Below are 26548 nucleotides of genomic sequence, written 5' to 3'. Positions count from 1 at the left end.
TAATACATAAAACAGATCTGGAAAAAAATCCAACAATATATAATTATAAATTATAATTAAAATATTAATTACATTACCAATATAATTTGTTGATAACTATATTAACATAAATCCTAAACTGTTAATATAATTATTAATTAATTTACAATAACGTATTCAACGGAAGTGACAAAAAGTCAGATGGAGTGAATAAATGCCAATAATAAATGCCAAAATAATAATAAATGCCAATAAATGGCATTCATATTTATCTATAATTAATAAATATTATAATAAATGCCAAAAGAGAGGGCTGCTACAAGAGTAGACAAAGGTTGAGCTATGCTTCTCCAGACAATGTTCCTTATTTACCCTTGTAGCATCAAAAACCTATCTAATGTTGAGAAGATACAGAGAAAGTTGTGGGTACTGGCATTCAACTCTCAAGACCCAAAGGAGGGTCAAATGTAACATTTTATAATACGGTAGTCCCTGCTTACCTGTAGAGAATACATTCTGAGACCTAGCAGTTGCCTTAAACCATGGAAATATTGAATCCTATATACACTATGTTTTTTCCTTTACATGCTTACAAAGTTTAGTACATGCCTAAAGTTTAATTTAAAAATTAAGCACAGGGACCTCCCTGGTGGCCCAGGGGCTAAAACTTCCTGCTCCCAGTGCCCGGGACTCAGGTTTGATCCCTGGTCAGGAAACTAGATCCTACATGCTGCAACTAAAGATCCCTCACGCCACAGCTAAGATCTGGCAGAGCCAAATAAATTTTTTTTTTTTTTAAATTAAGCACAGAATGAGATTAACAATAATAAAATAGAACAATTATAACAATATACCATAATAAGTTATGTGAATGCAGCCTCTGTTGCTCTCAAAATTATCTTGTACAGATTTAATGCTTTTTACATCTTAAGCACCTTTGCTCTATGGCCATAACTTTTGCAGTTTGAGGTACGACAGCAAAACTAGCACAGATTTTCTTCTTCCTTCTTCACAATTTCACAAATAGAAAATTCATTCTTGCCATAGATCTTAGCAACCTCAGCATACAATTTTTTTTTCCTTATTGAGAATTTTTACCTTTACTTTTAAACAAAGCACTTTATAGCTTCTCTATGACATATCCAAATCGTCAGCATCACTACGCTTCTGCTTTGGGGGCATTATTAAGCAAAATCAGCATTACTCTAACACAGCACTATGATACCAACAACAGACAATCTGATAAACAAGACTAACAGGAGGGATATGCTAGACAAAGGGATGAGTCAGGCCAGGCAGGATGGAGCAATATGGCATAAGCTTTCACCATACTACTCAGAACAGCACACAATGTAAAACTCATGAATTATTTCAGGCATTTTTCATTTAATCCTTCTGACCTTGGTTAACCCACAGAAACTGAAATTGCAGATAAAGGGGAACTACTGTATACCACGCTTGCCTCTGTTAGAGAAAAGACATACAAAAGCAGAGAATTTTAGCTATTAATTTACTCAACCTATTGTGTTATTAACAATATGTCAAAAAATAATTTGAAGGTACTGCAATAAAAAATGAATATAAAAGAAAGCCAAAAACCATTGTTTAATAAAACAACTAAAAGACAGGCTGATCATCCAATCCTAAACTAACTAAATATAAAATTACCTAAATTTCTATTTATGAAAGGCTACTTAAAAACCCTTAAAACACTGTAGTTTATATTTTAGTCACTGAGTCGTGTCCAACTCTTTTGCAACAGTATGGAGTGTAGCCCACAAGGCTCCTCTGTCCATGGGATTCGTCAGGCAAGACACACTGGACTGGGTTGCCATTTCCTTCTGCAGGGATCTTCCCGACCCAGGGATTGAATCCATACCTCCTGCATGGCAAGCGGATTCTTCACTGCTGAGCCCTGACAAGCCCATAAAGGCTTTATATGCTATAGTTAATAATGTAATTTTTAAAAGAAAATATCCCTGCTATTAAATAGATGAACTTTAGCAAAACTGTACAAACTAGAAACAAGCTTCTAAAACCTAATGTCATTTATAGTTCTACAGAGATGGACATACAGATATAGACAGATATATCAATAGAGTAGAGCTACAGAGAGATACAGATCTTTATGACCTGTGGAATCAAAGCACATTTAAGTTTCTTTCACCCCAGAGCTCCTCATCCAGTTTGCTGAGGCTTAAACTTCTAAGGGCTACACGGTCTTGTCCCTTTTATGTACAAAGCATTCATAGCTTAGTTTGTAGAGATCAAACTGCCATCTTCTAAGTTTTCAAAAATTCATCTCGGTGCAATAGTGAATTGCATTCAATGCCAAGATAAGCAAGTCAACATTCTTAGTGAATTAGTCTCAAGTTGTATAAGCTATTTTAAATTATTTTAAACCAAACAAAACATATTCTTTCTTTAATTTATAACACAAATAAAATTAGATTCTTACACTGCCTTTACATGTGTTTTCCATATGAAATTTTAGGTTCTGAAATTTGTTAATAGTATCCTCTTTTTGGTCAATTTTATCCATCAACTCTTGAATTCTTTGATTCTGCATAATTATTTTCTTTGGGAAGGAAAAAAACAAAGTTTAGTCAATGTACTTTGGGGATAACTAGAATGCAAATATGATACAGTTTAGAACTGCTTCAAATTTTAAGATTAAGCAACAAAACAAAACAAAACAAAACAACAGCAATACACTATGCATAGCATGACTTTATTTTCATTTAAAAAATTAACATGCCTAAATATAAAATGAAAGAGAAGCAATACATCATAATGGATAAGAGGAATCAGGAGTCACATGATCTGGGTTTGATTCCAAGCTTCTCTACTTTCTAGTTGTGAACCTCAAGCAAGTTATTTAATGCCTACATAAAAAAATAACAGTATCTGCATCATAAGGTTGTTGTGAGACTTAGACAACTAAAGAACTTAAAAGAGTTCATAGAAAATGTTCTATAAAAAATACATATATGTGTGTAGTTATGTGTATATATACATAAAATAATCTCTAAGAGCTACCAACCAAGTTGGTTTGGATTTGTTTTCAATGTAAGAGAGACATTACGGGGGACTACTGTACCTTCTATTTTACATAGTTTAATATAACAGTATGTTTACAACTAGCAGCTATTTTTATAAATAGGAAAAAAATAAAAGGAAAGGAGAATAGGAACTGTCTAAACAACAGCTAAAATGTCTTGTATTGAGTACATTATTTTGGTTATCTTTTTAAGTACTGGGTATTAGATGCCAAGATTTCGAATTATTTATATCTGATCATATGTTAAAATATTCAGCTCTTTAGAAGAACAAATGTAAGTTAAGAGAAGGTCAGGAAAAATATTAAGTTTAGAGTTTTAAATTCACTTCACCTCTATGTATCCCTGCAATTTCATACTTAGATCTAACAATGTCAAATCCATCTACAACCACTTAGAGTAATTATCTGATCTGAAGGTATAAAGTGCAAGAGATTTTTCAGATTCTGATGCTGCACACTGATCAGGCCATATCCTAAATTTTAAAACAGTAACTTCAGACAAGATAAATACTATTTAAATAATCTATTCAATACAATGTACCTGGTAAAAGAGTGACATAGAGATGATTCTCTGGCAGCACATACAGATCTAAGATGCCTTCTAAAGGAAGAAAGCAAGACACAGAACTACAATCCTATTTGTATAAATTTTTTAAAAGATGTATGTTACACACATACACACACATATATATACACATATACAAATAAAATCTTTTCTGGAAAGACCAAGAAACTTTCCAGAGACCATATGTGGAAAGAGGTATGAGAGTGAAGTCACTTATATACTCATTAATTATCCATACTGTCAATTTTACTTATTAATTTCCTTATTAAGATAAAATAAAGCTTAAACGCATTACCTTATTAGATTTCTCAAGCTCTTGAACCAATGAATTTAAATTAATTTCTGATTCTGAAAAAGTAAGAATATTAAAAATAAATATCTAAGCACCTAAAAAAATATATCACTAAATAAACATGAAACATAAGCTGCTACAGTAGACACTTCATTGTTATACTCAGGAAAAAGAATTTTCACAGCACTAAAAGTACACAAACAGCTACAAATTCTACCACCAGAAAATACTGTTTCTGAAAAAGCTACTTTCAAAACCCAGGGCAAAAATGAATGCCATCTGCTCAATAGTAGGAAATTTCTGGAATAATGTCAGAAGAGAAGTAGCTTATACCTTTCTGATCCACTTCATAATGAGGCATCACTTATCTGCTATTTTCCACCCATCTTGTTCACACAGAAAAGGGCAGCGTATTTCATCTAACACTTGAAACTCAGATGTGACAAGTCCTCCCAGTCCCCCACCACCACACACACACACACACACACACACACATAAATGAACAAACTTCACAGCTTTACAATTTCCTATGAGATTTCTTAATTTGCTAATAAAGCTACACTTAGGTTTTGGGTTTTCCTGAAAGTCTATTTTCTAGTAATATTAGTCTAAAAGTAAAGAAAAGGAAAAATATATTTTTACTAGTAAATTACTGTAAACTCATACAAATGGTAAAATATTAAATGTTACCTCCATCATTTTCTGACCACTTTGTAAATAAGCTGCATAAATCTCATACTTACCAACTGTCTTTTTAAGAATTTGTAACATCTACATAGGGATATAATACAACCACTTACCACTTTCTCTCTTTTTTAACTCTTCTCGGGTTTTGATTAATTCTTCTTTGGTTTTAGCTAATTCAGCTTTAACTTGATTAAACTTTATTTCTAAACAAGCAATAGCTTCCTGGGGGTCAGCAAGAGATGCAATATATAAGTGAGCAATTTCAGCCTGTTTCTTAATACCAGTGACATCATCTTGAAGAGAATCAATAATATCTTCAATTCCTACATAATTATGTCCTTCCTAAAAATAGCAAAAACCACATGCCTAATGTTAACAGTGGCTTTCACTACTTCAGTGTGGTACCATCTAGCATGTTTTAAAAACAAATAGCAAAACAAATGCACAACTTACAATTTTTTAAACATATTATTTATGTTTTTCTATTAGGTGACTATAGACATGTTTATGTTTTCTTATATAGAAGTAGCTCCAAATATGAAAAAGATGTGTTCCATTAGTCATCTTCTATTTTATGGAACATGAGACTTATTTCTCCATAAGAACAATGTCATAAACTGTACGTTGTTTATGTACAGTTTACAGAACAATTATAATTACCTAGTTCAGGTATACTCTTAGTCATATGAGTCTTTAAAATATTTTTTGGGTAAGCTGAAGAAACAAATCCTCATTTTCACAATTCAGACTGAATCCCAAACTATGTCAGGGACACAGAATGATGGTTTGAGGGCAAGAGCCTAGACATTATCATCGTGGACCGCTGAACTGAGTAATTAAAAAACAAAGCAAAACAAAAACAACCAACCATTCCAAAAAGATATGATTAATTTCAGCTTCCATAGAAGCAGCAGAAAAGAAAAATGTTTCCTAAACAGTAGAGAACGGTTATTCAGCCAAGCAAGAATGATTTTTCTATATATATTTTTGTTTTAATCAGAATAGAATTAAATGATCCCACAAGTCTGTCAGCCCCATAAAATTCTTGAGTTTAAAACAAATCTGAGTGGGTATCCCATAATCAGACAAAAAGCAATCTACCTACAAACAACACAATGACTCAAGCAACACCAAACTGAGATATAAACGTAAAAGCTACTTTTTCCTAAGTTCAATAGCTATACTTAAACTATTTGTGTTTATATTCCTAACAAAGCACACTTACTTAAAGTTACATATTAAGTGGTTTTTTAAATTCTGAAGTATATTAAATTATCACTGATGTTATATACTAAATCCTGGTACCTATACTTCATGTATTTAATATTTCAGTTAACATACTTCAGTTTCATCTTTTATGGCATGATCTTCATTCTTTGGTTCCTCCTGAGCATCACATTTACCAATCAAATCCTTGAAAATAGCCAAACGACATTCAGCATTTTCTTCTAAAATTTCTCGTTCCTGAAGGAGAGTTTCCCTTTATAACAGAAATAAATCCCATTAAGAAACAGAAAAACCACTACTTTACATTTTTATTTTAAATTTCTAAGGTTAAGCACATTATAAATTAAAGTAAAAGTGTGAAAATGTTAGTTGCTGAGTCGTATCCAACTCTCTGAGACCCCACTGACTAGCCCACCAGGCTCATCTGTTCATGGGACTTTCCAGGCAAGAATACTGAAGTGGGTTGACATGTCCTTCTCCAGGGGATCGTTCTGACCCAGGAATAGACCCCAGGTCTCTTGCACTGAAGGCAGATTCTTTACCATCTGAGCTCAGAAAGTAAATAAAAAGACTTATAAATTAAAAGTCAATTTAAATGCTCACTCATATATAATTCACAGTCACCATGGGGATTAGTAATAGCTATTTTCAAGCTTGCATAAAGGTTAGAGTTTAGAAGTCACCTAATATAAAAAAGCAAAAATAAATTTTTTTCACAAGTAAATAAAATTTTCAATTTTTATTAGACATGAACAAAAAAACTTACTTAAAGTCAGCTTCTCGTTGGGCCAAATACTGAGTAAACTCCTGTGTAACTTCGTCACGAATTTTAAATTCCAATGTTAACTTTTCCTTTCTTTCATTTATTAGTTTTTTTTTCAAATCTTCTATTAAATCCAGAAGTTTCTAAAATATAAATATTAAAATTCTAATTAAAAAGCAAATAAATTCCAAGAGAAAGATATTCCATGTGTTTAAAAATAAAACTTTTCATTACTATGTTTCTTTTTAACAAAGATAGTATTTTCACTAAAAACTATGTATATGCAGAGATTGATTAATGTGAAAAATCAAGTTCGTCTCACCACATTTTAGAAACACAGTTCAAATGTCTGTCTGGTTACACAAAGAATGAAGAGAAAAGAAAATTTGAGCATCTATTATCTACTAGGAACTACTTTGGGGAGTTCATATTTTATTTCATTTAATCTACACAACCCTTTTTATACTTAGTAGGAGCACTCAAATTTCCTAGGTAGGGAAAGTAAGGACCAAGTCTGTGGTAAATGCTTAAGTCTGAGTTTAAAGTTAGTCTGTCAAAATATAAAGCTGACATGTTACACAGAGCAGTTACTGTGAATCCCCAGTTTTCAAAATGGCAAAGGGAGATATTACATATTTTATTGGGTTTCTATAACTATCCAAATGTAAGCAACAACTCTGTCTTTGAAAGCACACACATAATTAATCATTTAACATGGACAATAAACAATAAAACAATTAAAATTTGACATTATAGCCAGTATAGGTATGTAAATTATAGCAGTCAAGAAAACAGCCTGATAGCCTTTTTTTAAGGTTTCTGATTAAAGTTTCTCAATAAGAAACTAATAAACTCTCTCAAAGCTACAGATCTTTCACTTTCTCAACTTTATATTTGAAAATATTTTACAGATATCTTGACTTTGAAATTCTAAGAACTTCTACTGAGGAAATAATTTTATATTTTGGCTATAAAATAGACACTGTGTTTTTTGCAACAATGAGTGGTTATATGTAAACAAAAAAAAAAAAGTAAAATGCAACTTGAAAGTCAAACTTAAGAAATGGGTTCAACTATAGCACCATCATACAGTGAAACTACTGTAATGAATTATGATGACATATTTACAATTCATAATTTCCACAATTTATTTTTAAATGAAGAAAATCAGTTAACAATATTGTAACAAACAGTAAAAATCTATTAACACGATAAGTAGATTTAGAGACATTTATATTTATTTCCCTTTTTCTTTTTCTAGACTCTGTCATGATTATATAATATTTTTATAATTTTAAATAACCACAGACTTTTCCCACTGTTCAAAACAATAAATATTTAATAGTAACTCACAGTAACTATTGAAGAAGAGGGGCTTCCCTATTGGCTCAGATGGTACAGAACCCATTTGCAATGGAGGGGACCCAGGTTCAGTCCCTGGGTGGGAAAGATCCTCTGCAGAAGGGAATGGCAAGCCACTCCAGAATTTCTGCCTGGGAAATCCCATGGACAGAGGAGCCTGGCAGGCACAGTCCACGGGGTCACAGAGAGTCAGACACGACTTACTAACACTTTCACTTTTCACATGGAAGAAGAAATGTGGGAGACTCAGAGAAATCTGTATGAAAACCTTGGGAAATTGGTTTCTTTCAGTAATTCTCAACAACTAGTTTTCTACCACTGTTAGTATATGATAAAGTATTGAGTGAAAAAAATTCTGGTTGGTTATTCAAGTTAAATGAATTTTAAGCATAGATATGTTACTATCAATATATTTCATAACGATCTTTAATAATTTCATAATGATCTTTAATACTCACAACCCTCTAATTAATAAAATGCTAACAATGTGAAGCATGAGAAGCCTAATCATTTTAATTTTGAGAAGTATTACAAAAAACTTGGATAAAATTTTAATTTTGAAGTACCTAGTAAATATTATAAGATATGCATTTACACTACATAATCCTACATAAATGACATTATTTTTCCTTAATAAATTCATAAATGACTAACTTAGTAAGTTTAACAAACATTACATTGATATATAAACTTCAGTTTTGAGATCAAAAAAAAATTAAAGGACGACTATTAACAACTTAGCCTAGTTTTTCACTGAGGGAAGTACTACATTACAGAGATCCAGGGTAAAGCATGTTCAATCACATGGTGACCAGATAAACTAGGACTAATGGCATCTGAAGCTTTCATCTTCATTCCTAAGCAACACAGGCACAACAGTGGCTTTCAGGGACACTGGAATAAACTATTAAGATGAGAGTATTTAACTCAATACATCACTGATCTATTTAAACGTCTATAGTCCAAAAGAGTACTATGATGTCAGATGTGTCAACACCACTCAAGTCAGTTAATGAGGGGAACCAGTAATGTGGACATGATCTATATTTCAGAACTGTGTGCATGCGTGCTCAGTCACTCAGTCGTGTCCGCCTCTTTACAACCCCATGGACTGTAGCTCGCGAGGTTCCTCTGTCCATGGGATTCTCCAGGCAAGAATATCAGAGCAAGTTGCCATTTCCTTCCCCAGGAGATCTTTCTGACCTAGGAATCAAACCTGCATCTCCTGCCCTGGCAGGCGAATTCTTTACCACTGAGCCACCTGGGAAGCCGTATTTCAGGATTAATGAAACTTAAATATATGTATGAATTTTATTTGGACAGAAATTATAAGAAACACCATTAAATCTTATTTGTTTCTATAAATATAAGATGATCAAGTGATTTTTTAAAATAGAATAATCGGTACTAGGCACACATTTTGCACTCTTGTACTTAAGACTGCAAGGTAAAATTTTGGAGGAGTATGCTAAAATCACAGGGTGAAACGATACTGGGGAACAATGAAAAGAGACCTGAAACACAACACCGAGTTAACTAAAACTTGGCTTCACCAAAAATGGAGAAATTAGACACTCTGCCTCCTAATGTGATTCAATGGGAAATTCAGAACTTCATATATATAACAAGCTTGCCTAAAGTGTTAAACCTGGATCATCTTATGATAATTATCTTATGATAATAAGATGATCCAGACTGGAGGTTTTTTACAAGACAATTAACCACAAGTTTTCAAAAATATCTATGCTAGATTAGAGATTAACTAAAGAAACGTGATAATCAAAAGCAATGTATTGAATTGTAGATCAAAAACAAAGTGGCTATGAAAGGAAATACTTGGACCACTAGAGAAATCTCGATATCGACAATACAACACTATGTTACTGTATTAATGTGAAAGTGCTTAGGTATGAAAATGGCCTTTTGATTGTGAGGAACACGCCCATGTTCTTGGGAAACATGCTGAAGTAGTTAGTTGTAAGGTGTCATTATGTCTGCATCTTGTTTTCAAATGATACAGGCAAAAAAGATGTGTATTCACACTCACAGAAAGAGAATATAAAAATGGTAAAATTTTAACAACTAGCAAATCCAGATGAAATGCAAATGAGTATTCATTATATTTGGAGAAGGCAATGGCACCCCACTCCAGTACTCTTGCCTGGAAAATCCCATGGACAGAGGAGCCTGGTAGGCTGCAGTCCATCGGGTCGCTAAGAGTCAAATATGACTGAGCGACTTCACTTTCACTTTTCACTTTCATGTATTGGAGAAGGAAATGGCAACTTTCAAAACATGTAATGAAAGATAAACTTAGTGTATTGTTGGAAAAAATGGGAGAAAGAGCCTTAAGAATTACTAACCAAAACTTCAGAATAATAAATAAGCCAATTTTAGAAGTATGAGTTAATACATACTCTCTTCCCCGCATGGCTACTAAAAGCCTTATCATCCTCTAATGTATCATCTAGATCTTCATCAATAAATTCAGTTTCCACATTCTGCTTTTCTTCAGCTTTTTCTAGATCCTCAACCAAATCTTCATCTTCCACCACATCTTCTAGGCTACTTTCCCATGAAATCGTGGATCTTTTTTCATTTAGTATTTTATTATCTGAATTATTAATATCTAATGATTCATCTTGAGAAGATTTGACAGGTCCAAATGATTTCTCTTGAGAGCAATTTAAAATATCTGGAACATAAACCTGGTAAAATATTGAATGTAACTTTTAAAACAAAGGCAAAAACTGTCAACAAAGAAAAAACAATTATAAATTTAAGTCAAATGACAACTTGAGAATTAAAAAGAAAAATCTATCCAAATATAGAAGGAATTAGCATACTCAAATACATATTTGATAAGAAAAAAGCTAATTACACATGTATACTACATATAAATCTACTTTCCTGGGTTAAGGTCTTAGTACTATTCCCAGCAGGTGGTTTCCTGATTAGCCACTATATAAGCCAGACGGACAGCAGAGCATATAGTTCGCTGCGTACTTGCAATTTGTAATGGGTAAGTTATTTATTACTGAGGTCATTTTCTCTTAAGCAGGGGTAACTTTCAATTTTTTTCCTATGCCTACTACTCAAATATTACATTTTTAATTTTCAATTATTTTCTAGGTTTACAGCTGTAAGTGCAAAATGTATTATCTACTCTAAGAAAAAAAAATCATTACTACTCTAATAATACAAAGCTTAACAAATTCTGAAATTTAGCTATATTTACTTTTTGTGCAATGGCTGAGAACTTCAACACATTGAGTGTCTCATCATAGGTAAAAGAACATTGGCTAATGTTGACAATCATACATATCTTCCCTTTACCATTAAAAAAACTTTGAAAATAGTGGGTCAATTTACTTTCCCGGAAAGGTACATGCTGTTGAAACCTATGGAAAAAATTTTCAAAAAATCAAAAGTTAAAACAAGTCTTGTGAAGTCAGGATACTGATAAATTTTACAAAGAAATAACATAACAACCATGGACTTAAATTCTAGGTTAGTGATTAGTTTCATTTGTACTAGTCATTTTCTGTTTATTCATGTTGTTTTCTTTAAACACTGCTACTATTATTATTAATACTGACAATAATAACCAACTAGGCAAAATGTAAAGGAAGTCACAATGAAGTGGGTTGTGTTCTCTAGTGTATAGCAATTATGCAATATATAAACCTTAACTAGAAAATGGTAAAGGTTGGATTTATCATTTACTTAGCCTAAAATGCTAGTTAATACAGAAATCTACATCCAGAAAAACACAGTGCATTAATAAGAATAATATGGTTTCAAAGTCTGTTAATAAACCAGCATTAGAAGCTTATTATCTAAGTTGTCTGTTGATACATATTTGCTATAGAAAATACTGTGTTTACCTGAGTCACTGGCATTGACTGATAATGCTTTTCATTTCTATCATTCCTAGTCATTATGTAAGAAGCAAGTTAAAAACAAAAGAACTTTCTAAAACTAGCAAAGCTGAAAGTGTAAATATTATTAATATAATCCTTGATATGCTGATAACATGTTCAGCAACTCTTACTTTGACTTTTCGCTATTCTTCAAAACACTGATACACTTTCCCAGAGTCAATAAAGAAGTGTTGATATTCCCGGTCTCTCTTAACCTTTCACCTTCATTCTGTGTCCTCATGCTTCGTTCTGAGCCAGCAAGATCACATAAAGACAATCTAAATTAACCAAAGGAAAAAAACTTTAAAAAATTCTTCAAAACAAAAAAATTCAAAATAATAACAATTTAAACAATGCTCAACTTACTCACTGACTCGTATTACATGTGGTATTTCTGAATCTTCAATCTGTAATATTCTAATGGTAAATATGCTGTGACTAAAAGAAATAAACAAAGATTACATATTATCATTCCTTCTTTATTTCTGCATTCTAATAGGAGAGGCAAGCATCTACATCAATATCTATTTTCACCCTAATACTGGCCATCATCACAGTACTACATTCTCCAACTAGCCGTCAGGTATCTCAGTTTAGTGCTCCACTGCCACCTACATAACACTCAACTACTAAAACCAAAGAGCTTATCTTTCTTTCACTTAGCCCCAGACCCTTCAAATTTACTCTTCTCAACATTCCAACTTCTATGAATGAAGTAATTCATAATAAAGTCTCAATTTGCTTACAAAGGTATTACTTTTAGGTATAATGTACAGCTAAATCACTTGAATCAAGCCAAGTATACATTTGGCTTAGATGCCTACTAAATATTGGCTTATCTGGATTATATGTTGTCCTTAAGCCATACATGGGAGACGGGGCTCTTTCCCCTTTAAGAGAAAATCTGTTTTAAGTATCTCACTGTTCAAACTTAACATCCTTTTGTTTCTCATTCTCCAATCCCTTTCATTAAAACATCCTTCCTTAGCCCTTTGAAATACTGGCCTAACTCAGTATTTATAGTGTCTATGTTCATGGAGTAAGCAGAAAAAACCCAGAGAAATGTCCTATATTACAGGCAATTAAAACATTGAGCTTAGATATTCACGTATAGAAAGAATAAAAATACTTCACTTTGAGTGCAAATTAGTAAATTGTATGTTAGAACATGAAATTAGTCCTGATAATCTTATCAGACAACCTACTGTCTGATTTAATCTTAAATTAGTTGTATTTAAATAAGCACAGCTACTAGGGCTTCCCTATAAGCTCAGTTGGTAAAGAATCTGCGTGCAATGCAGGAGACCCAGGTTCAATCCATGGGTCGGGGAGATCCCTGGAGAAGGAAATGGCAATCCACTCCAGTATTCTTGCTTGTAGCATTCCACGGACAGAGGAGCCTGGCGGGCTACAGTCCATGGGATCGCAGAGTCCGACGGGGCTATGTGACTTTCACTTTCACTTTCAAATTAGCACAGAACACCTGGGTGCCTCAGGTCAGGCTTATACCACAAGATTTACTCCTTACCTTCTACTAGAAGCATTGTTCAGTTTTGTGAAAGCAACACTCTGGTGCTTTGTTCCTAGCTTTAAAAGTCTATACGCTTCTTTGGCATCAGATACTTGAATCCACTGTAGATCTTTAAAAAATAAAGAGGCACATATCAATTTACAAATGTACAGCATTTGCTATATAATGTAATCTCTTTGAAGATTTGTAATCTCTTTCCTAAAGACATATAATGAAATCTTTCTTTTAATAACACGTCCTAGGTATAGCCAACTCAGCTATCTCATATTCCACTAGAAAATAAATACACAAGACGAGGATATTATAATGATTTTCTAGCATAAACACAAAAAGTAAATGTTCTTCAACAGTTTGCCAAAGGGAAAATTAAAAATAGGTTAAGATTCCTCAGAATTAGACATCGGAAAAAAAAAAAAAAAAGACAAAGTACATTACAGAGTAAACCTAGATAAGTAACTAGCTATGAGATTTTAGATAGATTGCAATTCATTTGTGAGTCATGAAATCAAATTTCTTGAGCCATAACTAGCATTTTGTAAAAATGAAGTAGAATGTACAAAACACCAAAGTGTATTCCTTGCAATGAGGGTAAATATAATGATCATTTTCAATTGTAAATATGCATACACACACACACATGCGTGCAGGTGGAGAATCATGATGTCATTAATAAGTATTTCCTGCTGTAGGGTAGTGATTTTTAAAAGGTTGGAAAAATACCACTGTGGTATACCTAGTAACTCCAAGGTCTGAATACTGTTACAGAGCAGCAGAATAATGTGAATATACACATACAGCTTTTCCTATTCCCTAAAATCCAATCAATAATACTCCAGAAACAAATTACTAAACCCTCTTACCTTCAGATTTAATGAACATTCCAAAACATATTTTCAAAGCACAAACTACTCTTACTATCTTGCTATTAATAAATAGTATAAAAACTTTCAATTTCCAGTCTGCTTTCTTATAACAAAGCCTAGAAAGAAACTTCAGAGCAAAAAAGGAAACAATACTCATCAGTATACCTTTTATGAAAGAATAGCCCTTTACATCTTGGGAAAGGCGCAGTGTCTTTCTCTTTTGGAACTTAGATGATACAGGAACAAACAAATCGTAAATACATTCGTTGTAAATCTCAAAGAAAGATACCCACACAGAAAATTTTCTATTAATATCTATGTTCAAGTTTGAGTGTTCACAATCTTTCATGGATTCTTCAAACTCTGGGATACTCAAAGAGTTTGTTAGACTTCCTACAGAAAATAAAAAAAAGATAATCACAAAATTAAATAAGATAATAGGCTATTATCTCATTATCTTTTAAGATTCCCCAGCTTGAAAAACTTAAGTATACAAATCTTCTAATTAGCAGTGTCCAAATTTTTTTGGACCAAAGCAGATAAAAATATTTGTGTTAACCAAAATTTGGCTTTTTTGTTTTGCAAATATGTTAACAAACCAAAATGAAATTAAACGTAAAGGACAGAGAAAAAAATAGTGCCACTCTTGAATTCAACATAAAAGTTAACAATCAGTAAAAGTTAACAATCAGTAACAATCAGTTATTAAATCCAAATAAAACCTTATGGTGACTGGCATTTCATATAGTTATGTACCACTTTTGAAGTATTATTGACTGTGTCATTAAAGAAATTAAATCACCAGAAGTGATTCAAAAATTAAAAGTCTTTTAAATAATCAACATCTTAAAAGTATATGAGAAAGGAAACCTTACCATAAAGAGCACCATAACTGTCATTATGCATAACAACCTGAAAAAGATTTCTTAAGTTAAAAAATGTTTTTTGTTAAGATTAAATAACCAGTAAATTCATTACCTATCCAAATAAGTCACCAGCCTTACATCTACTCAATTCAACAACCTAATAAGAAATTTGGGGAAACTACAGAAAATATTCAAAGGAATACCGTCATATATGATCCCTGCCACTCAGAGGCAATTACTATTAATATCTCAATATATTCCTTTCTATTCTTTTCCCTACACTGATTGCATTGTAAGCTTTCTCTCTATAAAATTAAAAATTATTAACAAACATTTGTGGCTGCATAACTGACTAGATGTGATGTGAAATGACTTAATTAAATACTATTAAGATAAACACCTTAGTATATTTTTTCTTTCTGTAATTTAATTGTTCCCTTAGGCTATATACCTTAATCTGAATTGATAGATGAAAAGATAATGAACTTTTTTTTAGGTTCTCACTCATAATATAGTACTGCTAAATTGCTTTGGAGAAATACAGTTTACAATCAATCTATGGAAGTGAAAGTGTGTATCTCATGTCATATACCTGAAACATATAATACTGTACAGCAACCTCAATAAAAAGAGATTTTTAAAAAAGAAAATATGATCTCAAGTTTTTAATATTTTAATAATTTCACAGGCAAAATAATATTTTAACTAGATAACCTGTTGGAGAATTTTTTTTTCAATATTAATGACTTGAATTTCCTCTATGAATTATCTATACAAATATCCACCAATCTCCACAAATCTTGTTAAAATATTATTTTACTTTCAGAGAGCATAATCATGGACTCTGAACTTTACTCTCTACTGAGCAACACTACTTTGAAACCCTGATTTCTAAATTATTTAAAAATAAATCCCCATCAGTGTTTTCAATATATCCAAAAAGATTACTAGTTTTTAACAATTTTAGAATAAACATGCAAAAACATAACACAAAATCCAAAAGGCACAGAAGGAAAAAATAGACAAGTATAACTTTATTAAAACATGTTTTAATAAAAAATTATTTTAAAAAAAGGAAAAAACCAACCGATGAGACACGTGAACTAATGTAGTAACAGATTTATGATATGTTAAATGAAAGAGCAAGTTATAGAATGTCTATAAAATCTCATTTTTGTTCAAATAAAAGACCATTATCCCACATATAAAAAAAGGAATAAAGATATACACAACTGTTTATATATGACTATATTTACGTGTGTATATGAACTTCTCCAAGCCAGGCTTCAGCAATATGTGAACCATGAACTTCCTGATGTTCAAGCTGGTTTTAGATAAGGCAGAGGAACCAGAGACCAAATTGCCAACATCAGCTGGATCACGGAAAAAGCAAGAGAGTTCCAGAAAAACATCTACTTCTGCTTTATTGACTATGCCAAAGCCTTTGACTGTGTGGATCACAAGAAACTGTGGAAAATTCTGAAAGAGATGGGAATACCAGACCACCTGATCTGCCTCTTGAGAAATTTGTATGCAGGTCAGGAAGCAACAGTTAGAACTGGACATGGAACAACAGACTGGTTCCAAATAGGAAAGGGAGTTCGTCAAGGCTGTATATTGTCACCCTGCTTATTTAACTTATATGCAGAGTACATCATGAGAAAAAACTAGAGTGGAAGAAACACAAACTGGAATCAAGATTGCCGGGAGAAATATCAATAACCTCAGATATGCAGATGACACCACCCTTATGGCAGAAAGTCAAGAGGAACTCAAAAGCCTCTTGATGAAAGTGAAAGTGGAGAGTGAAAAAGTTGGCTTAAAGCTCAACGTTCAGAAGATAAAGATCATGGCATCCGGTCCCACCACTTCATGGGAAATAGATGGGGAAACAGTGGAAACAGTGTCAGACTTTATTTTTCTGGGCTCCAAAATCACTACAGATGGTGACTACAGCCATGAAATTAAAAGACGCTTACTCCTTGGAAGGAAAGTTATGACCAACCTAGACAGCATGTTCAAAAGCAGAGACATTGCTTTGCCAACAAAGGTTCGTCTAGTCAAGGCTATGATTTTTCCTGTGGTCATGTATGGATGTGAGAGTTGGACTGTGAAGAAGGCTGCGTGCCGAAGAATTGATGCTTTTGAACTGTGGTGTTGGAGAAGACTCTTGAGAGTCCCTTGGACTGCAAGGAGATCCAACCAGTCCATTCTGAAGGAGATCAGCCCTGGGATTTCTTTGGAAGGAATGATGCTAAAGCTGAAACTCCAGTACTTTGGCCACCTCATGTGAAGAGTTGACTCATTGGAAAAGACTCTGATGCTGGGAGGGATTGGGGGCAGGAGGAGAAGGGGACGACAGAGGATGAAATGGTTGGATGGCATCACTGACTCAATGGACGTGAGTCTCGGTGAACTCTGGGAGTTGGTGATGAACAGGGAGGCCTGGCGTGCTGCGATTCATGGGGTCGCAAAGAGTCGGACACAACTGAGCGACTGATCTGATCTGATGAACTTCCCGGTGGTTCAGTGGTAAAGAACCCGCCTGCCAAGGTGGAGACGCAGGTTCAATCCCTGGGTTCAGAATATGCTCTGGAGAAGGAAACGGCAACCCACTCCAGTATTCTTGTCTGGGAAATCCCATGGACAGAGGAGCCTGGGGGGCTACAATCCATGGGGTCACAAAGAATCGGACATGACTCACAGACTACACAATGTATAGACGTACATAGAAACCTCAGTAGATTTTATTATTTTTGGTATACCGAGAAAAAGACCAAAAAGGATATGCTCATATCTGTTACTATTAGTTTTTCTCTTCAGAAATGAAATTATAGAAAATTATTTTTTATTTTTCATATCCTCTTGTTTAGATTTTGTATATACACATTACTTTTACAAATAGAAAAAGGATTTTAAAAAATCAGTATATAGAAAGTTGCTGTTTCTACAACAACCTAAAATGATTAAAGAACATTTATATTTGTTTTGTTTAAACATTTCAGCTGTTTGTACAATACAAAATGAAGAAATGTCTTCAAAAAAGCTTTTAATCACAAAGAAAAGACAACAACTACAACAAGCTATTTCAATACAGGCTGAAAACAAACTGAAGAGCTAATAAAAGGTCACAATTATGTGTATTTTATCTGCTAAAATACTCCCATACCTCTTTAATTTGCCGAAGTAATGCACTTTTGCTAGCGACTTCTTCTTTCTCTTGGTCTGGTGATAACCGTAAGTATTCTCTGGACCTATGTGGTTTAAGGTTCATCTTTGTATACAGTCTTTCCTGAAGACTATCAAATAATACATTCAAAGTTCGAGGAAGAATGCCAGTATTTTCTTCTGTGCCTATGACAAGAATTTGTGTTTTACAGTCTCTCAAAGTACTAAGAAAGAGTAAAGAAACATTGTTGAGCTACCAAGACTCCTTTTATACCACCAATAGGCAAGAGTAAAAAGCTAAGACAAAAAGTGAGGAAAGTTGCAGATTACTCAGTGTTCCATCACTTTGGTTTTCATTGTATAACTGACATTTATCAGCTATTAGTCTGATGTAAAACTTGAAATTTTACATTCAGATCCGATTTTAAAACTGGCTATCATTCATTATCACAAAGTATAAAAGTAAAATAAAATATAAAGTGTTTCCCTGGTTTTCTTTGCTTAATTCCTTATGTTACATCAGTCCTTTTCCCAAGTTTTCATCATCTTTAATTCTCTATCATATGGGTAAAGCAGTTTTACAAATTAAGTCAATCTGATTTAAAAGCCATGGGCAATACACATTCAATATGCTATTACTATTAAAAACAGAGCAAATTTGCAAGGTAATGGAAACATAACTATAAGTATTATGAAAATGAGCAAATATTAGGGCTTCCTTTTTTCTTTCTACCAAAAATAAAACCATTTACCTTGAAACGTGTAAGTTTTTCCAGAATTGGTTAGCCCGTAAGTAAAAATCAGCCGACTCTGTCCTTTCAAGAGGTCTTTAACTGGCTGCAGAATGCAACCCTGGAAGAATTCCTTCTGTGTAGTTTCTGGGCCAAAAACCTAAACAAGCATTTTTTAAAACAAGTAGTTTTAGAAAATTCAAGTTAATTAATAGTCATGAGTTCTACCCTTTAATATTTTTAATATTTAAAAGATCTGTCTTACAAGACTCATTCTTAGAGTTGACATATCCCCAATCCCAACAGATACAATTCCTAGTTTAACTACTGCCAAAAGTTTTCACGATAGAAATCTGATCCAGCCAATAACCTTTCATCTAAACTGTTAAAAGAACATTTCCACCAACCACAAAGAGACTGTAAGATTTTTACAATGATTTATTCACTTCCAATTATATGTTTATACACCTAAAAGTTGAGCCCTACCATTGAGAAAAAAATACCAGAACCTAAGATCTAAGTTTCATAAGCACAAGGTGTGTAGAGTTCATTATATACAATTAGGTAGCAATTTTGGAGAAGGCAATGGCACCCCACTCCAGTACTCTTGCCTGGAAAATCCCATGGACGGTGGGCTGCTGTCTATGGAGTTGCACAGGTGCGTAGAGTTCATTATATACAATTAGGTAGCAATTTTGGAGAAGGCAATGGCACCCCACTCCAGTACTCTTGCCTGGAAAATCCCATGGACGGTGGGCTGCTGTCTATGGAGTCGCACAGAGTCGGACACGACTGAGCAACTTCACTTTCACTTTTCACTTTCATGCATTGGAGAGGGAAATGGCAACTCACTCCACTGTATCTGCCTGGAGAATCCCAGGGATGGGAGAGCCTGGTGGGCTGCCGTCTATGGGGTCACACAGAGTTGGACACGACCGAAGTGACTTAGCAGCTGCAGCAGCAGCAATTTAGCTCAAGCCAAGTCTTTTTATCTTAAAAGAAAAATTTTCAGTTTCATATGGGTACCTACCTTGGAAAAACTGAATTTTTGTGCCATCTGCCCAGAGCTTTTCTCACTTAAACGACCAAGGGCAGTATACTGAGGATCCTTCAGGACAACAGTCTGTGAATCCAGAATATACACACAGCCCTAGAACACAAATAATTAAAAACCCACAACAAGTACATTAAAATGATGATATTGTGCTCACTTAATGGAAATAAACTATAAAATTAAATTCAGCACCAACCTCAGACTCATGTTCTTTTTCTGGCTGTGTGAATGGTCTTACTCGAAGACAAACTTGGAGATAATCTTTAGATTCAGAACTGTTTGCCTTAAAAAGGAGAAAATATTTTAAAGACACAAAATGTAGAGTTTCAGAGATCACCTTTCTTTAAAGTGGCTGATTGTTATAGAATAATCTGAGATTATACAAAACCTCTAAGCAAACAGTGACTCTTCTGTTTTCATCCATTTTATATTTGTTTAAAGAAAAACAAATCTGTTTTAAAAAAAACAAAAATGCCAGAGAAGATTCAATTTTCCCTGCCTTCTATATTTATATTTAAAGTTTACAATATGCTTCTTTGGCATAAAACTGTAACTTTTATAACCAATACAAATAACAGGGCTGAAAGTCACTAAAACATAGAAGAGTAGAGTAAATCACAAGTCCCCAGAATACTCAATTAACCCAAATGCTCAAGACCATCATGCATTTTTTATTTATTTATTTATTTTGGTGTATTATATTCTCCTTACTGCTTCCTTTAAGAAAGGAATTAGCTTAGTTCATTTTTTAAAAATAATTTTAAAGAAATGCTTTATATTAAAAAGTAAAAAGAAAACAATTACATGAAAAACACAATTCACCAAACAAGACACAAGAAGAAAATTTGAATAACCCTATACTTATTAAAGAAATTCAACTTATATTCAAACAAAATAATCCTATATAAAAACTCCAAACCCTCCAAAAACCAATACCATTTGCAATAACCTGGTAGTTTATTGGTAAATTCTCTCAAACATTTAAGATTATAATTACACAAATTAAAGACAAACTCTAAGAAAATGGAAAGAGAACACCTTTCAATTAATTTGAGTTTGACATAACCTGAATACCACAATCTGACAAAGATATCCTCAGAAAAAATTACAGAACAATATCCCTAATAATTATAAGATAAAGGCAAAATGTTCTCCAAAGTGTTGTACCATCTTCTATTCCCACAAACAGTGGATAAACATGTCAGTTGCTCTGTACACTCACCAGTGGATGGTGGGGCCAGTCTTCTTCATTATCACCCTTCTAGTGGGTGTGAGGGTGGTATCTGATTGTGGATTTAATTTATGCATTTCCCTTATAGTGAAGAAGAACTAGAGAGCCTCTTAATGAAAGTGAAAGAGAAGAGTGAAAAAGTTGGCTTAACATTCAGAAAACGAAGATCATGGCATCCCATCCCATCACTGCATGGCAAACAGATGGGGAAACAATGGCTACAGTGGCTGACCTCACTTTTTTTGGGCTCTAAAATCACCGCAGATGGTGACTGCAGCATGAAATTAAAAGACGCTTACTCCTTGGAAGGAAAGTTATGACCAACCTAGACAGTATATTAAAAAGCAGAGACATTACTTTGTCAACAAAGGTCCGTCTAGTCAAGGCTATGGTTTTTCCAGTAGTCATGTATGGATGTGAGAGTTGGACTATAAAGAGAGCTGAGCACCAAAGAATCGATGCTTTTAAACTGTGGTGGTAGAGAAGACTCTTGAGAGTCCCTTGGACTGCAAGGAGATCCAACCAGTCCATCCTTCCTTTAGGAAATCAGTCCTGGGTGTTCATTGGAAGGACTGATGTTGAAGCTGAAACTCCCATATTTTGGCCACCTGATGCAAAGAGCTGACTCATCTGAAAAGACCCTGATGTTGGGAAAGATTGAAGGCAGGAGAAAGGGACAACAGATTGCTAGATGGCATCACCAACTCAATGGACATGAGTTTGGGTAAATTCCAGAAGTTGGTGATGGACAGGGAGGCCTGGCGTGCTGCAGTTCGTGGGGTCACAAAGAGTAGGACGTGACTGAACTGACTATGACTAATGATGTTGAGCACCTTTTCATGTCTGTATTAACCCTATGTATAGCTTCTTTTGTTAAGTATCTGTACAAATCTTTTGTCCATTTTTATTAGACTGTTTTCTTATTATTGACATGTAATTGTTTTAATATAATCTGAAAAAAAGTTGCCTGTCAGGAAAAAAGAGAGGCAAAAATTCCCTAACAAAATATTAGCTAATACATAAAACAGGAAAGTATATCCTAACAAAAAATAGTTTATCCTAGTGCAAGGTCAAGCTGGCATTCAAAAATCAATTAGTAGATTAAAAGAACAAATGAGAAACTTTCATCACTACTAGATGCAAAAGAAGTGCATATGAGTGACTTGAATTTGATACACATATTCAACATCCATTCATAATAAGAATTACAGGCAGACTGGAACAGAAGGGAACTTCCTTAACCTGATAAAGAGCACTTATAAGAAACCTATACTTAACAGCATATTTGATGACAAAAGACTGAATCAGAGAAGAGTTGCAAGATGAGTAACAACAAAGGGATTTCTGCTTTCACCACCTCTATTCAACACTATATGAGAGGTTCTCGATGTTTTAGCCTAAGTCATCAGTTGAAAGGAGGGGGAGAGGAGGAAAGAGCGAAGGAGAGGGAAGAGGAAGAAGAAGAGAAGAAAAAGGAAGAGGGAAAGGATGGGAAGGAGAAATAAAATTGTCTTTATTCACAGACATCATGAACATCTACATTTTTATATGTTAAAAATATGACAACACCTTAAAAAAAGTTACCAGAACTATTAAATGAGTTCAGCAATGTAGTATGATAGAAGACCAATATGCAAAAAGTAACGTTTCTGTATATGCTTGGAAGAAACAGAATTTGATTAAAAAAAAAATACCATTTGCAATAACCTCAAAAATTATAAACTAATTAAAGAAAAATCTTAACAATAGATCAGGAACACCATACACTGAAAATTAAAAACATTGCTCAGAGAAATTAGAAGGGACCAAAATAAACGGAGATATGCCTCATTCATTATTTGGTAGACTCAGTGTTAAGATATCCAATCCATTCTTCCAAAACTGATCTATAGATTCAATGCAAACGCAACAAAAAATCCCAGGAAGTTTTTTTGGAGGGATTAACTGACAAGCTCATTTAAAAATTCATAGATAAATGCAAAGTTCCTAGAACAGTCAAAACAATTCTGATAAAGAAGAAATTTGATGGGCTAACACTACCACCTGAGTTCAACACATTTTAAAGCTACAGTGATCAAAACAGTGGGGTACCGACAGCCAGAGAGATACATAAATGAAACAGAATATATAGAGTATTAAAAAATAAACCTCCACATACAAGAGTATTTGATTTATGACAAAGTTGTAAAGGAAACGCAGTACAGAAACGATAGCTCTTTCAACCAACTGTGCTAGAACAATTGGATATCTATATACAATTTTAAAAATAGCGATTTGAATACATATCTCACATTGTATAGAAAAATTAATTTCAAATGGGTCAGAGATCACAGACTTAAATATAAAACTAAAAACTTCTAAAAGAAAACATAGAAGAAAACCTTTGTGGCCTTAAGCAAAGATTTCTTAGATATGCCATCAACAGCATAATACATAACAGAACAAACTGGTAAAATGGACTTCGTCAAAATTTAAAACTTCTCTTCCAAAACAGTTGAAGGATGAAAAAACAAGCCATAGAGGAAATACTTGCAAAGGATATATCTGACAGACAGATGTATCCAGAGAACATAAAGAACACTTAAAATTAAAAAAAAATTCTTTTAATGGGCAAAAGATTTAAATTGACATTTCTCTGAAGACACCCAGAGGGCAAATAAGTACATGAAAACATATTTAACATCTTTGGTCATTAGGTAAATGCAAATATCAATTAGATTATCAATACATACCTATTAGAATGACTAAAAATAAAAAGACTACTCAGGATAGCCAACATGAAATTGAAATAGAGGAACAAAGATGAAGAACTCACAATACCCAGCTTTAAGACATACTATAAGCGACAGTAATCAAGATAGTGTAGCAGTGGCAAAAGAACCGAATCAGTGGAACAGAAGAGAGCCCTGGAACAGATCAACATGAATACAGTCAGTTGATCTTTGACAAAAAAGCAAAGGCTACACGAGGGAGCAGACAATCTGTTCAACAAGTGGTGCTGGAGCAACTGGACATCCATATGCAAAAAACTAACCTAGACATAGACTTCACACCCGCCAAAGAAATTAACTTAAAAAGAATACAAACCTAAATGTAAAATGCAAAACTACTAAAATTCTAGAAAATCTGGATGATCCTGTGTTTGGTAACGACTTTTTTAATTCAACGCCAAAGGCATGATCTATGAAAGAAGTAACAGATAAGCTGGGCTTCATTAAAACTAATTTTATGCTTTGTAAAAGACATAATCAAGAGAATGATAAGACAAGCCAGAGACTGGGAGAAAATATGTGCAAAAAGATACCAAATAAAGGACTATTAGCCAAAATATATAGAGAATTCTTAAAATGTAATAAGAACACAAACTGATTAAAATGGGTCAAAGACCTTATCAGATATCTTATCAAATAAGATATACAGATGACAAATAAGCATATAAAAAGATGCTCCACACTTTACGTCATCAAGGAAATGCAAATTAAAATGAGCTATCACTACACATCTATTAGAATAGCTAATATCTGAACACTGACAACCAAATGCTGGTGAGGATGTGCATCAACAGGAATTCTCATTCACTGCTGGTGAGAATGCAAAATGTTACAGCCATTTTGGAAGACTGTTTAACAGTTTCTTACAAGATTAAACATATTTTTGTTCCATACAATCTAGCAATCACGTTCATTGGTAATTATCCAAAGAAACTGAAACCTTATGTCCACAGAAAACGTGCACATGAATGCTCATAAAAGTTTTTTTCATAGTTCCCCAAAAGGAAGTAACTAAAATGTCTTTCAATAGGTGAATGAATAAACCACAGTACATCCATATAATGGAATATAATTCAGAACTAATTATAATTCACAACTAAACTTATAAACAAAAGTTAAATTAAAATTATAAACTAAATATATACTTACACATATTTAGTTTAAATTATAAACTAAATTAAAATTAGAACTAAATATAATTCAGAACGATGGAAACAGTGAGAGACTATTTTGGGGGGCTCCAAAATCACTGTGAACAGTGACTGCAGCCATAAAATTAAAAAACGCTTGCTGCTTGGAAGAAAAACTATGACCAACCTGGAAAGCATGTTAAAAAGCAGAGACGTTACTTTGCTAACAAAGGTCCATCTAGTCAAATCTATGGTTTTTCCAGTAGTCATGTATGGATGTGAGAGGTGGGGACTATAAAGAAAGTTGAGCACTGAAGAATTGAGGCTTTTGAACTGTGGTGTTGGAGAAGACTCTTGAGAGTCCCCTGGACTGCAAGGAGATCCAACCAGTCATCCTAAAGAAGTGAGTATTCGCTTCAAGGACCGATTGCTGAACCTGAAGCTCCAATACTTTGGCCACCTGATGCAAGGAACTGACTCATTGGAAAAGACCCTGATGCTGGGAAAGACTGAAGACAGGAGAAGGGGACGACAGAGGATGAGATGGTTGGATGGCATCACCAACTCGATGGACATGAATTTGAGTAAGCTCCAGGAGTTGGTGATGGACAGGGAAGCCTGGCATGCTGCAGTTCATGGGGTCGCAAAGAGTTAGACACAACTGAGCAATTTAACTGAACTGAACTGAACATCCTTATAACGGAATACAATTCAGAACTAAAAACAACTGAACTATCAAGCCATGGCAAGACATGGAAGAATCTTAGATGCCTACTGCTAGGTGAAAGACGCCAATCTGAAATGGCTACAGACCATATAATCCCAACTATTAAAATATGATATTCTGAAAAAGGCAAAACATTGGAGATAGTTAAAAGATCAATGTTGGTGGGTGAACAGGTGAAACAGATGAATTTCAGGGTAGTGAAAATACACTCTATAATACCATAATGATGGATACATGTGATTACACATTTGTTCAATAGAATGTGTAACACCATGCATAAACCATAATGTAACTATATTGTAACCAGTCTGAGTGATTATGTGTCAAAGTACATCCATGAATTGTAACAAATGTACCTCTGTGGTGGGAGATGTTAGTAATGAAGGAAGCTATTTGGGGGCAAAGAGAATATGGGAAATCACTGTATCTTCTCTTCATTTTAGCTGTGAATATAAAACTCCTCTAAAAAATGAAGTCTATTTAAAAACAAACCGACTGACCACACCAAGGGTTGGTGAGGATGTGGAAGAACTTAACACATTGTTACCGGGAATATAAAATGCTATATCACTTTGGAAAAGTTTGGTAGTTTCTTAAAAATGATCCAGTCATTCCAA

At 33.7% G+C, this 26548-nt stretch overlaps 1 protein-coding gene across 9 annotated transcripts in view; it reads right to left on the bottom strand.

The window, feature by feature from the left end:
- Positions 1-26548, bottom strand: part of KIF20B (kinesin family member 20B) — an 84711-nt gene that overhangs the window by 50182 nt on the left and 7981 nt on the right. For 5 of the 9 annotated variants that reach the window (XM_086378492.1, XM_086378490.1, XM_086378494.1 and 2 more), the window contains exons 3-18: positions 20269-20355; positions 20049-20168; positions 19040-19178; positions 18289-18473; positions 15129-15165; positions 14419-14646; positions 13388-13499; positions 12226-12297; positions 11991-12137; positions 11175-11337; positions 10354-10644; positions 6578-6717; positions 5926-6064; positions 4698-4926; positions 3901-3953; positions 2438-2557 (exon numbers count right to left, since the gene is read on the bottom strand). In XM_086378492.1, the coding sequence (XP_086234618.1) occupies positions 2438-2557; positions 3901-3953; positions 4698-4926; positions 5926-6064; positions 6578-6717; positions 10354-10644; positions 11175-11337; positions 11991-12137; positions 12226-12297; positions 13388-13499; positions 14419-14646; positions 15129-15165; positions 18289-18473; positions 19040-19178; positions 20049-20168; positions 20269-20355 (2262 nt within the window). The remainder of the gene's footprint in view (positions 1-2437; positions 2558-3900; positions 3954-4697; positions 4927-5925; positions 6065-6577; positions 6718-10353; positions 10645-11174; positions 11338-11990; positions 12138-12225; positions 12298-13387; positions 13500-14418; positions 14647-15128; positions 15166-18288; positions 18474-19039; positions 19179-20048; positions 20169-20268; positions 20356-26548) is intronic. The other 4 variants (XM_086378498.1, XM_086378496.1, XM_086378497.1 and 1 more) reach the window with 1 other exon arrangement.

Source organism: Bos grunniens, chromosome 26, assembly GCF_055505025.1.
Source record: "Bos grunniens cultivar Pamir isolate PY7600 chromosome 26, Bosgru_T2T1.0, whole genome shotgun sequence".
NCBI lineage: Eukaryota > Metazoa > Chordata > Mammalia > Artiodactyla > Bovidae > Bos > Bos grunniens.
Note: the sequence above shows the minus strand (reverse complement) of the source record. Positions and strands in the feature narration are given on the sequence as shown.